Below are 11,489 nucleotides of genomic sequence, written 5' to 3'. Positions count from 1 at the left end.
TAGACGATGGATCCAAGCCGCCGTTAAGCGAATCTCGTCCTCTTCTGTTCGACATAACAAAACTTCAACGAAAATATGAAATCAAATCGGAGACGCAAAAGCAGATAGAAATCCGAAAACGGAAACCCTAGCTTCCGGTGCGAGATCGGAATTGAATGCCTGAACTGGCCGATTGAAATTGGTAACCGATTTTAGAGAGAGAAAGTGAGGGGAGGAAGAAAACGGTTTCTAGAGAGAGAGATAATATCTCCTGAGCAGCTGGTTGTGGTGGTGGTATGCAATGATAGGAATCAAAATAGAGGGGTGTGAAAACGCAGGGTTGTTCCATAAATAGTAGTAGGCGCGTGTGGGTGACGTATGCGGACGTCAAATCGAATTGTAAAATGGGGTTTTGGAGACTCGTCTTGAGATCCGGAAGATGTAAGTTGGTGGGGTTCACTAGATCCACGTCAGCACTGTGGTCCTGTTTGTGGAAGAAAGGCGGTGCCACGTAGGATCTTGGCCGACTCTGAGTCCGTGATTAGGTTTCTGAAAACGACAGCGTCGAGTAAAGACGATGATACTGATGGGCACCCTGTTGCAGGTAGGGCTCACTGCCTTTCATAGGAGGAGATTCTTTTTGTATATATTTTAATTTTAATTTTGTAATTTAACAACAACGACCAAGAAAAATACAGTTATCCTCACCTTGCGTATATATGCGTTATAGTGTTATACTTTTAATATTCTAAGATATATAAGTTATTGTTTAGACAGATTATTTAAAAAGTAATTTTAATTATTAAAATTTCCTTATTATTGTGTTCTATTTTATGCTCATTACCATTAGTTTTAAAAATAAGAGAGATGTTCTATTCTTTTTAATAAGATCGTTTATCGAAGTATTACGATAATTTTGTGGCAAATGAATCATTTAAAAAAACAAAAAATTAATAGTCAAATATATGTCTTTTTATATAAGTTATTCTAAAATAAAAAATTGATAAGACAAAATCTTCTCATTTTAAAAGCATTTATGAATATATCGTATGTATATAGTAAAATTCAAATATTAAATTTTTGCAGCTAAGATTTAACTTAATTGGTAAAATCATATGTCTCTTAATATATTATATTCAAATTTAAATTGACAAATACACCAAATATTAAATATAAATCTTTTAGTATTATGTAGATAAGTATATAGTATAAATATGTTGTGATATCTAAGATTAGAGATCCGATCCATCTGACCAAAAATAAAAATTAAATTCTTATATAGACGCATAAACTAATCAACCAAATCTAATCTACAAAGAGTCTAGGATAATTTATCATTGATTAGGAAGAATTTAATTTTGGATGATGGGTGGAGTGACAAGGGATTAGGGGTCCACCGTTGTTGGGTTCAATAATTGTTGTGGTTCTCACTCTCAGTTGTTTTTTCTTTATCTCCGTATAAGGGCCCCGCTTTCATAGACATATTTCTTGGTAGGTCCCTCGAGGACTCGACTACTAGTCTACTACTTATATTACATGGCATTTTGCATTATAAGAAAATTGTTATATTATCTTACAAATATATATCATTGAATATTCTACTTGCATTAAACTATGTTTATGTTATTCCTATTCTTTTCCCTTAAGAAAAAGGTTTAGCTCTATCTAGTGTCCTCCAGCCCTCAACTTGTAAAGCAACATAATTTGAATAGAATTTATTTGAGTAAAGAATCCCGAGTCATTACGTTTGTTTGGATTGGGAAGCAGTAATGGCATCACTTTTGATCGAATTAGAGGAAAAGGGATAACCTAATACCATACCACATCATTAGTATGCGTTATTGAAAAATGAAACATGAGTTTAGGAAGTATTATCCAACGGCGTTATTTTGTTGCTGAGTTTTGGATGTGGACCCACGAAGCAAGGATCCACTCCATTTAATAGCTGTTAAGGGTTGTTTGCTGCGGGATAGTGGGCATACCATGAGTGTTAGTAAACTCTTTATAGGCATATAACTTGCATTTTCTTCTCCTTTGGGTTGTGGTCCTTCATCAGTTACTCAAAAGAACATAAAAGTTGTGTTTAACATGCAATTGGGCAAGCACTATAATCGGAACCCTAGATAGAAATAGTTGTTCATGTCCAATCAAGAAAATAGATTTGAATAATTGAAATAAGGTTATTACTTTGGAGGGTAAAACAACAGGCATTACCCTTGGATGTTGGATCAATAAAATGAAGATGGGTCGCACTTTTAACTTTATTGATCCAAGGTGAGGAGTATCTTTGTCCAAAGAGCTAAAAGTAAATGGATTTTAGGAAAATAAATAAAAATCTAAGTTCAATCTCCCTCTACCAGATAACCAGATGCAATATGGGAATGAATGTGTTCTAAAGCTGGTGACTGTTTTATCCCCTCATTTCCATCCTAAATATTAAAAATGTATAGAATTATAAACCAGATCCAGATATGGTTTTTTCTTTTACCCTCCTCCATAACGAACTCAAATTACTTGCTCTTCTTTGGTTCTTTGGTATATTGGTCTATTAAAGATTCAACATCCTTCCAGAAGAGGCCCTCAACCAAGACTCCATCCTTCGTGAACCTGCAATTAAAGCAAAAGAAATAATAAATGCATCTTAATCTGCAGAAAGCAAGGCAATAGATGCTGTCAATGCCTACTAAGTTAAGGGGGGAGAGAGAGACCACTGAGTAACACTCTTGGTCAAATGGACTGGTTCCTGTGCAGAAACTGATTTTGGATCTGCACTTGCTATGGTGAGGGTGTACATGTCCGAAAATCGAGGCAACTTGGAGGAAACTACCAAACCGGTACTGGTAAAGGACCCCTGTAAAAGAGGAATTGCATCCATGTTGGAATACAAGATAATAAATTCATAATTCAAGTTGAAGATGTCCTAGGCTTCTGCTAAAAAGTACCAAGGATGTACTTGATTTGTTAACAGCATTTAAAGACAGATCAAGATTGTCCAGATGAATGAAAAATATATTTGACCGAGCATTCCAGCAACCACCAGCTTGCATCATTTTAAAGAGTTGTTTAAACTTCTAATCAGATATCATGGTTAACCCCCTTTAAATCACTTATGACAAACTAATAAATCAAATTCAATATTCATTTTAAGACTGAAAGCAACTAAAACCCAAACAGCTTAGCACAGTCATATCAACTTAAAATCCATATAATTTGTATTCCAAGTTTAGAACAACAATGATATAGATACTATCCAGGTTAAATTTCCAAGTTCCAAACCAAAGACACATTAATGCCACCCAGTTACGCAGAAGTAGAAAGATCAATCATTACAATGCATAATCAAAGGTGCATATCAACCATTTAAAGAGACTAGTACATGGGGGTGGGGAATGTGTGTGTGTGTAATGAGCATGACATGGTGTGTATCATAGTATACCAAACCAGAATGAACAATCAACATTATTGCTTTATCAGAACATAACTAAGAAGAAAATAGCTAAACCCCTCCCCAAAAAAGGTCCTTCTTTGATTCTCTCACACACAATGACACAGAAAAAACAACACAACAAATGTTTAATCAAATCTCAAAACAAGGAGCTACAGAATTTCAACAACTTTCATCTATTCCATTTGAACATAAATCTAAAAGATGTACAATCAAGTGTATGTATAACCTTCATAAACTGAAATCAATGGGTCATAAAAAATTGGCACACATTCTAGAAGACCGCAATAAACATTATACAAAGGAGTGCAATACTAAAGCAGTATGAGTTTTATGTATTCTAAGCCAGTCTCAATAAAGCACAACACCTATCCTCCACATACACACAAAGCAACAAAATCAAAAACATGATCTTATATACAGGTTAACAGACACTTACAGCTGGAGGATAGGTAAACAGAATGGCATCCTTCTCCTTGGTGTATATGATCAGCTGCAACAACCCATTGAAGACTACATACGTGCACAGGAGTTAAAGATCAAACAACTACACTGGCGTTGAATGAATTAGAAGTAAATATACATAATACACACACCAACAAAAAGAAATTTCCTTTTCTCCCGTAATAAAGCATCAAAGTCATCTAAAGAGGAACCTAAGAAACTTCCAGATTGAAACAATTCCTGCATCCCACGCCATTAAAAAAGATCAATCCCATATATTTCATTAGCCATTACCTCAACCCGACCAAGATAAAAAAAAAATAACCAAGTCCAAATGCCCTAAACTTTGGAAATTTCATCATCAATTTGACTGTGCAGATCAAACCCTAAACCAAAACGAAGCTAAATTTTCCCTCACAGTAATTTCATCAAACAGATATATGCATAATTTTTGTTGTTTACACAAAAAAAAGGATATAATCCGATGCAGGCAATGAGGAAATCCCTGTTCTCAGGGAACTTCTTCTTATAAAACTGAGCGAAGAGAGCAATGACGATGATTATGGTTCCAACTAGGAGCCTCACGTTGCTCAATCTCACGTCTTCCACGTATCCACGACTCGTCACAACCTAAGAAATTCGAGGTATTGAGGCTCAATTAACCAATTGAAACAATTTCAATTTGAAACGAGAATAAAATGGTCGAAATTAGAGAAGATCGAAAGGGGATTAGGGTTGAAGGGTGAGTGAGTACCTCGGAAACGGACTCGTCAAGGATGTGCTTGATGGAGTGGTGATCTAAGAGATTGGCTTTCTTGGCAGATTTAGAGGCCATTTTTTGTTCGAATCTGAATTGTTTTGTTGGGTTGTGTATCGAAGACCTGGCTTGACCCGGAGACGATGAATCTCAGCGTTTTCAAGTTTCAAATTCAACACTCTTCAGTTTTGAGGGTTCTGTAATAACTTAGAAGTATTGCTTGTAGTGTCTAGTGGCTACTACCACTCGCTAAAGCTGCGCCTGGTTTCATTTTCTATTTATTTATTTTCTTAATGATTTTTTGGGTCTTAATTAAAAATTACAATTAATAGAAAATAGACAATATGGGGACTTTATTATTGTCTTTTGAGTAAGTAAAGAGAATTACGCTTCTTATTAATTTGACCAAATTTAATTCTCTATTTTAATATATTTTTTATAAAATGATTAAGATTTAAAAAAGTATTAATTAAATTAAATCTTTTTTAAAAAATTTTAAATGGAATACTATGATTTTTTACAAAAAAGAAAGACAAAAAATTAAAATTAATAGAAAATTAATTCTAATAGTTTGTTATTTTCTAAAATGTACTGCACTTTTTATTTTTATTTTTTCAAAAATACATTAGTATTTATCTAAATTAAACTATTATTTAACATTTAAAATATTTTATTGCAATAAAAAGTTCATAAATGAAGGGGCAAAAAAACACACTGGCTCAAAAGTTTGCCAAGTTTCACCAGATTGTATTTTGTCTAAATTTTGGGATTTTGGCTTTTGGCCTTTTGGGACAAAGGAGGACGTTTAGTAAATTTTGTCAAACTTTGTGATTTTTCAAGGGTTTTGGGTTTTCTTTCTTATATTCATGAATATTTTATCAAAATTTGAATTCTTTAAATGTTAAAATAGTAATTCACTTGTCAATGAATTAGAGCTCAAATGGCATAATTTTTCTATACTCATCAAAGGGGTCGCGAGTTTGAGTCTCCCTATGTTCAGTAAAAAAAAAATAGTAATTCACTTTGATTAGATAAAAATAAGAATCTCAGGTTTAAATATTTTCACATGATCCTTTTTTAAATAAAAAATCAATAAAACAAGGAGGTCCTTGAGAAATATTGCAACAGCCTTATAGATCCATAAAAAGATAAAGCAGTAAGTAAATTCTTGAAAAAAAATTGTTTTGAACTTACGGATCCTGATGGAAAAAATACAAAGCGATGGAAAAAAGTTGCAATAGTAGATTTGACAGAAGAATCAATCGTGTCCAACATCTCAATTTCTTAAGGAGTATAAATTCAGTTAATTATTTGATATTATTTTTCAAGGATCTATAAGTTCATTACAATTATTTTTTCAAAGAGCCAATAATTCATTAGTGTATTATAAAAGAATAATGTTACACAGCACAAAAAGGCATATCCAAAGTATAGAAAATTTTGATGGGTTTATTTTTATTTTTTTTATTTTTTATAGAAGGAAATTTTGATGGTTGTTGAGTAGGTGCTTGCTATAACAAAAAAACCAATCATATCCATCATTTCACCAAAGGAGTGAATCTTCTCTAGTGGAAAAAAATCTGAATATTATTCAGTATTTAATCTCACTCTTTATTACTCTCTCTCTTCTATTTATTTTTTGTCCCATTTATAGAATTAAAGGTGAGAAATCACACTTTATTCTCTTAAGTGTTAAAAAAAATAGAAAAAATCTATTTCCTTTCACCAACACCACTCCCTGAGCTGCAATGTTTTCTGCTTAGAAGTAGCTTACAAATTTTCCAAATTCCTGTTCTGCATAATCTACAATTCTACGTGTTCTTAATAGGCAAGTAATATTCTGGCATGTAATTTTTAAACATGCCACATTTTAATCTCCTGTTCAATAAGTTACAACTTACAAGCTTTCCAATGCCATAAGATATTTAATATTTCCTATCATTTTTGAATGAATATGACAACTGAATAGAATATTCAACCTAGATAAAAAAATGAAATTAGTAGTGATCTCCAATCAAACAAGCTTTGGTTTTACAGAGTTGGAGGCATTCTTAGTGAGCAAGAAACGAATTTGTTTAACTAGTTCTTCCTTCACCATGAACAAAACAGCAGCAGCTAGCACACTTTGAACAATCTTAGTTCCCATGCCTTTGTAAAATCCGTAAAACCCTTCATACTGGATCATCTTGATAATGGCATCCAATGTACCTGAGTTTCAAGAACATGCAAATTAAGAGGAGTTCAATAAAATAGATAAGCAAGTAAACAAAAACACAAATCCGGGTGTGTTTTCCATCTGATTTAACTTAAACTGGCTGAAACAGCTCAGGCACGGTGCGAAACAAAGAGTAAAAATGCGATAGTCATGACTTTAAACCTTTATAATGGTGTCTCTTGTCTCCATTTCGGACCTGTCTAGCTTGCAGCCTTGCCTGCAATAGAGAATAACAAATGAGAAATATCGAAAAGAAGCATTTTAGATGCAAATCCTCTTTTATTCTTCTCAGCTTTCCTCATTATTCTTATACATACCGTCACCATGGACACAAACAAGAACGATACAAAATATATGATCATGCAATGAATTTAAGAATAAGTAAGACATTGACTAGTAGTGAGTATAAGAACAATTATCGTATAATTTAACCGAAATCAGACACCACTATTAAGAATCACGGGTGATTGTTTATGTTGGCATTATCTGCCAGAAAAAACGTCCATCGCCCATTCTAGTTTCAACCCTTGTTTATGTTTCTAATTAATATTATATTTAATTTCTTGTTATTGTTTTTATTCTGCTAAGATTATAATACCATGATATATAGCGAAAGCTGGGATATACCTTCACAACTAGAAGAGGATATGTCACAATAGTAGCTCCAAGCTTAGCCAAAGCTCCAAGAAGAAATACCTAGTTACATTCGGTAAACTTAGTCCAACAATGTTTGAAACAACTAATAAAAAACATAACTGTCAATGACATCATTCACATACCATTTTCCCTTAGTGAATTTAAATGAGAAAAATACCTCCAATGCAGATACTCCATTGTTGCCCTTCTTACTTTGGCTACGTCTTCTTTTTAACTTCAGCAACATGGTTTCATACAGCATGAACTGTATAGAAGGGTTGCTTACCTGAGATACAAAACAACCAATTCAGTAAAACTCCCATAGTGAGAAATGGATTCATTTCCAACGTACCATGATCAATGTTGGTAATACACCTTTCCAAAACCCCCAAACTCCGGCTTCACCGTAGACTTCTTGAATCTGGAAATATGAATTACATTACCATAATGGTATAATACACATAAAAGGAAGCACTACATGAAAGTTTATGATCTTAGTCAGATCAAAATTATTGCAAAATCTAAAGGATCATCTCAGTTCATGAGACACGAAGACAGACTTTAGTACTGCACTGAAACTCGCTAAATGATAGAGGAAAACCATTATAATTATGAAACAAAAAGTTTCAGATAATTTCTTTTAATTGGAGCAAGTATCAAACGAAATTTACCATACTAATCTAAAGTTTCAAACTATGGGATTAGTTTGCCAGAAAGTTTCTTGCATATGGATAGCTTAACACAGAATAACAATCAATTTACATAACTTCCCTAAATAGCTACCGAAGGCATCATCTGAGTTGTACTTATATAACAACAAAGTCTTATCTCACTAAGTGAGTTCAGCTACATGGATCAAACAACGCCATGTGATTGGTACTTATATAATAAGGATAAAAGATAAGAAGAGAGGCTATCCATAAAGATGGACTTTACCTACCACATCACTAGTTCCATAAGCAAGAGGCTCAACTGCGGGAAGTAATGCTTGTTCAGTAGCATTTAACAACACATCACCAGGCGGAGTTCTGCTTGACTCTTTTCTGTGCGTCTACATGCAAAAAATATTTTTGTGAGTAAGAAAGGAAGTAAAGAGACAAGCATAAAGGTTCATGAATCATTCTATTTTCAATTAAGCAAATTCTAAAATCAAAGAAAGAAACATTATCCTTCTTACAGAAGTAAAATAGTATCATGTTTCAATTTGACGTTCAGCGCTTAATCAGAACAACAAAGAGACAGGAAAAGGAAAGCAAAGAGAACAAGGAAAGGGGATGCAATGAGAAAAGTGAATGGAATTGACTATCGACTAGTGAATTACCTGCATGCGCGTAACAACTACCCATATGGGATTTGTCAATAGCACATTAACACACCTACAAGAGGAATGAATTGATTACATAATCTGTTATTCCATTTGACCAATTTTCATAGGAGATCTTTTGGCAAAGTAAATTAAAATTACCCAGAGAAAGCAGCAACAATAAGTGAGGAGAACATCCCAACTGATCCATCGCCAATGCCTAGCCTTTTCTGTTCTAGTGCAGCCACTTCGGCTTTGTTCCTGAATATTTGATAGAAATAATAATAAACACCCTGTATCATAAAATTGTCGTCATAATTAAAAAATGGGGAAATCTAAATCAAAGCCTTGAACAGGTGTCCAGAAAATATATTGCTGGAAAATATTAACCATTTTTTATAGAAAAGAGTTACACTATAAATCATACAACATTCAACAAAGAAGTCTTTATCAAAGTATTATCTCAGAGGTGATTCAGGTGAATAAGAAACTAGCTTCTTGCTATTTCCAAGTCATTCTCTCATTAAGCTTATTCAATTTCAGCAAGAACAGTCTTCAAGCTTTACTTGAAACTCTTTACACTGGTAGCTATTGTAATAAAGTGTACATTGCGATGATGTCATTAAAACTTTGATACACAAATCAGAAACAAGTGATGTACAGTTATAGTTTTCCCACTGCTTCAACATTAAAATATAAGATCACAAAGTTATGAAGAAGCTTCTGGCACAAAGTGCAGCATTCACAAACCTGAGATGCAGCTGTACCCACTAGAGATGGCATCAAACCTCCATACAACCGCTCCCACCCCTCATGTTTCACAACCTACAATGTTTTTCAATAACTATTATCACTTATAATTAAAATATGAATTAAAAAATTAAAAAGAAATTAAATTTTGATACATGGTTACTGTAAAATGTTTTAAACTACCAAAAATCATGTGCATTTCTTTCTTTCCCGTGCCATTCAAGGTAATTGTGGTAAGAATCAAAGACTTGGTCATACATTACTAGATGACTGCATAATTTATTTTGTCATAATATCAAACAAGTTTATCTTTATCATATTCAAGTGTTCACCAAAAATCCTAGAGCTTATAACATTAAACTGTAAAAGTCAACTCTAGAAATTTGATAACCTCAAATTTAAATCCAAAATATAAAGAACTTACGAGTTATAAAACGACACAAGTACATAACATAGGCTTAGATCACATCTTTATTTTATTCCAAAACCCAACAAACAGTTTGGACTTTTCTTACATCAATAACCAAAACAAACAAAATTCAGCTAGCCAATCACATGATCCCTGATTCAAAAAACAATAAGAAAAAGAACCTGGCACATTTGCTGGAGAGTTCCTATGCTTTTGGTCTTATCCTTCTTCGGATCACGCTCTGTTTGCTGACGAGTGTTTACCTGCGTATACAGATCACCATATAAGAAGTTAAAAATTTCCAATTTTTTTAACAAAATGGAACACCCAATTGAGAAAAGAGTGAAAATTTGTTGGAAGGAAGTTGGTACAGTTTGAAGAGGGTATGTGATGAGCTGAGCTATGATCCCTCCACCAGCACCAGCCAAGCCATTGATCAAAGCTTCAGACATGTTTGGGTGAAGAGAGAAAGATGAAATTCGAGAGAGAAAGTGGGAGAAGCAAGAAACTGCGCCTACCAGTGCATTTGTTTTTGTGACGGTGGGGTTTTTCAAAGTTTGCACATGATCGATTTTGTTTCACTGTCAACGTTGCGTTTGGGAAAGGGAAATGACGTTAACGTTGTTAAGAGGGACTATGTGTATGGACTATTATGCCCTTGGTTGAGGGGGAATATGCCACTGCTATTCGCCTTGGTATGCTCATAGATAAAAGGGTACCACAGGGAAGATTGCCGTTTCCATACCTCTCTTCTTGGAGGGTGTGTTAAAACATATTAGGGATAGATCATAGGTATATACCATACCAGTTCTACAGTGTTTATTATTATTTATTGTTGAATTTTTGCAGAGTTTATTTTTTATACTAAATTTTAAATATTTAAAATTTATTTATTTTTATATATTTAAATTAAATATTAATTATTTTACTTTTTAATTAAAAATAGAAATTATGGTATGATAACAATTTTATTAATAATTAAGCCTTTCAAGTTATGTTCTATAACATAAAATATTTTAATTTTAAAAGATATTACCTAGAGTAAAGTATGTTTTTGTCTTCAATGTTTGAGGTAAATTTTATTTGTGTCCCTAACGTTTAAATAGTCTTATTTGTATCACTAACGTTTGGAAAAGTGATTTAATGTTATTCTGCCGTCAATTACACATCATGAACGCTTTAGTTTGAGTTTTAAAAATCTCTTCTTGAAGTTAGAATACAAATATTCGGAATATAATTGATGATCCACTCCGAAAAATAGTTTATCAAAAGTTGAAACTAATTCCTACAACATTTACATAATTCACTTTTTTAAGGACATAATTGAATCTAAACACAAACAGTGGGTATAATATTAAAATCGAACACATTCAAGTAAGATTTAATTGAGAATGAATACATCCAAGTGAGAATAATTGAAAATATAATCTGATTTGTTAGTATAATTGATAGTAAAATAACATTAAATCACTTTTATAAACATTAGGGATACAAATAGAACGATTTAAATGTTAAAAACACAAATAAAACTTACTCCAAACGTTAAGAGAC

The 11,489-nt window shown here is 33.0% G+C and overlaps 3 protein-coding genes across 3 annotated transcripts in view; all 3 read right to left on the bottom strand.

Annotated features, from left to right (window-relative positions):
• Nucleotides 1–306, bottom strand: part of LOC107457699 (uncharacterized) — a gene marked incomplete in the record, with an annotated part of 5,118 nt that extends 4,812 nt beyond the window's left edge. Inside the window, 1 exon segment of the mRNA XM_016075864.3 lies at nucleotides 1–306. Coding sequence (XP_015931350.1) covers nucleotides 1–55 — 55 coding nt within the window.
• A 1,903-nt stretch (nucleotides 307–2,209) lies between these two features.
• Nucleotides 2,210–4,852, bottom strand: LOC107457714 (signal peptidase complex subunit 2; the record flags this gene model as incomplete). Its single annotated transcript, XM_016075878.3, is given in 5 exon segments — nucleotides 2,210–2,586; nucleotides 2,688–2,830; nucleotides 3,864–3,945; nucleotides 4,347–4,498; nucleotides 4,623–4,852. Coding segments are annotated over 5 exon segments (555 nt in total). The 3' UTR covers nucleotides 2,210–2,489.
• Nucleotides 4,853–6,329: 1,477 nt separating this feature from the next.
• Nucleotides 6,330–10,629, bottom strand: LOC107457719 (peroxisomal nicotinamide adenine dinucleotide carrier). Its single transcript, XM_016075883.3, has 11 exons — nucleotides 10,310–10,629; nucleotides 10,121–10,201; nucleotides 9,530–9,604; nucleotides 8,942–9,072; nucleotides 8,798–8,852; nucleotides 8,417–8,527; nucleotides 7,829–7,897; nucleotides 7,655–7,762; nucleotides 7,468–7,536; nucleotides 7,003–7,057; nucleotides 6,330–6,833 (listed from the first exon to the last, which is right to left on the bottom strand). The coding sequence occupies exons 1-11, from the start codon at nucleotides 10,388–10,390 to the stop codon at nucleotides 6,640–6,642; spliced, it is 1,029 nt and encodes a 342-aa protein (XP_015931369.1). The 5' UTR covers nucleotides 10,391–10,629; the 3' UTR covers nucleotides 6,330–6,639.
• Between the last annotated feature and the right edge of the window lie 860 nt (nucleotides 10,630–11,489).

Source organism: Arachis duranensis, chromosome 7 (assembly GCF_000817695.3).
Source record: "Arachis duranensis cultivar V14167 chromosome 7, aradu.V14167.gnm2.J7QH, whole genome shotgun sequence".
Lineage (NCBI taxonomy): Eukaryota > Viridiplantae > Streptophyta > Magnoliopsida > Fabales > Fabaceae > Arachis > Arachis duranensis.
Note: the sequence above shows the minus strand (reverse complement) of the source record. Positions and strands in the feature narration are given on the sequence as shown.

Bases quoted from the DNA above. Each gene is read 5' to 3' on its own strand.
- LOC107457719 (XM_016075883.3), bottom strand. From the start codon at position 10,390: ATGTCTGAAGCTTTGATCAATGGCTTGGCTGGTGCTGGTGGAGGGATC. The intron at 7,537-7,654 runs GTATTTTTCTCA...GAATGTAACTAG, and splicing joins ATGGAGTATCTGCATTGGAG to GTATTTCTTCTTGGAGCTTT. The intron at 6,834-7,002 runs GTTTAAAGTCAT...CTTGAAACTCAG, and splicing joins CAAGAGACACCATTATAAAG to GTACATTGGATGCCATTATC.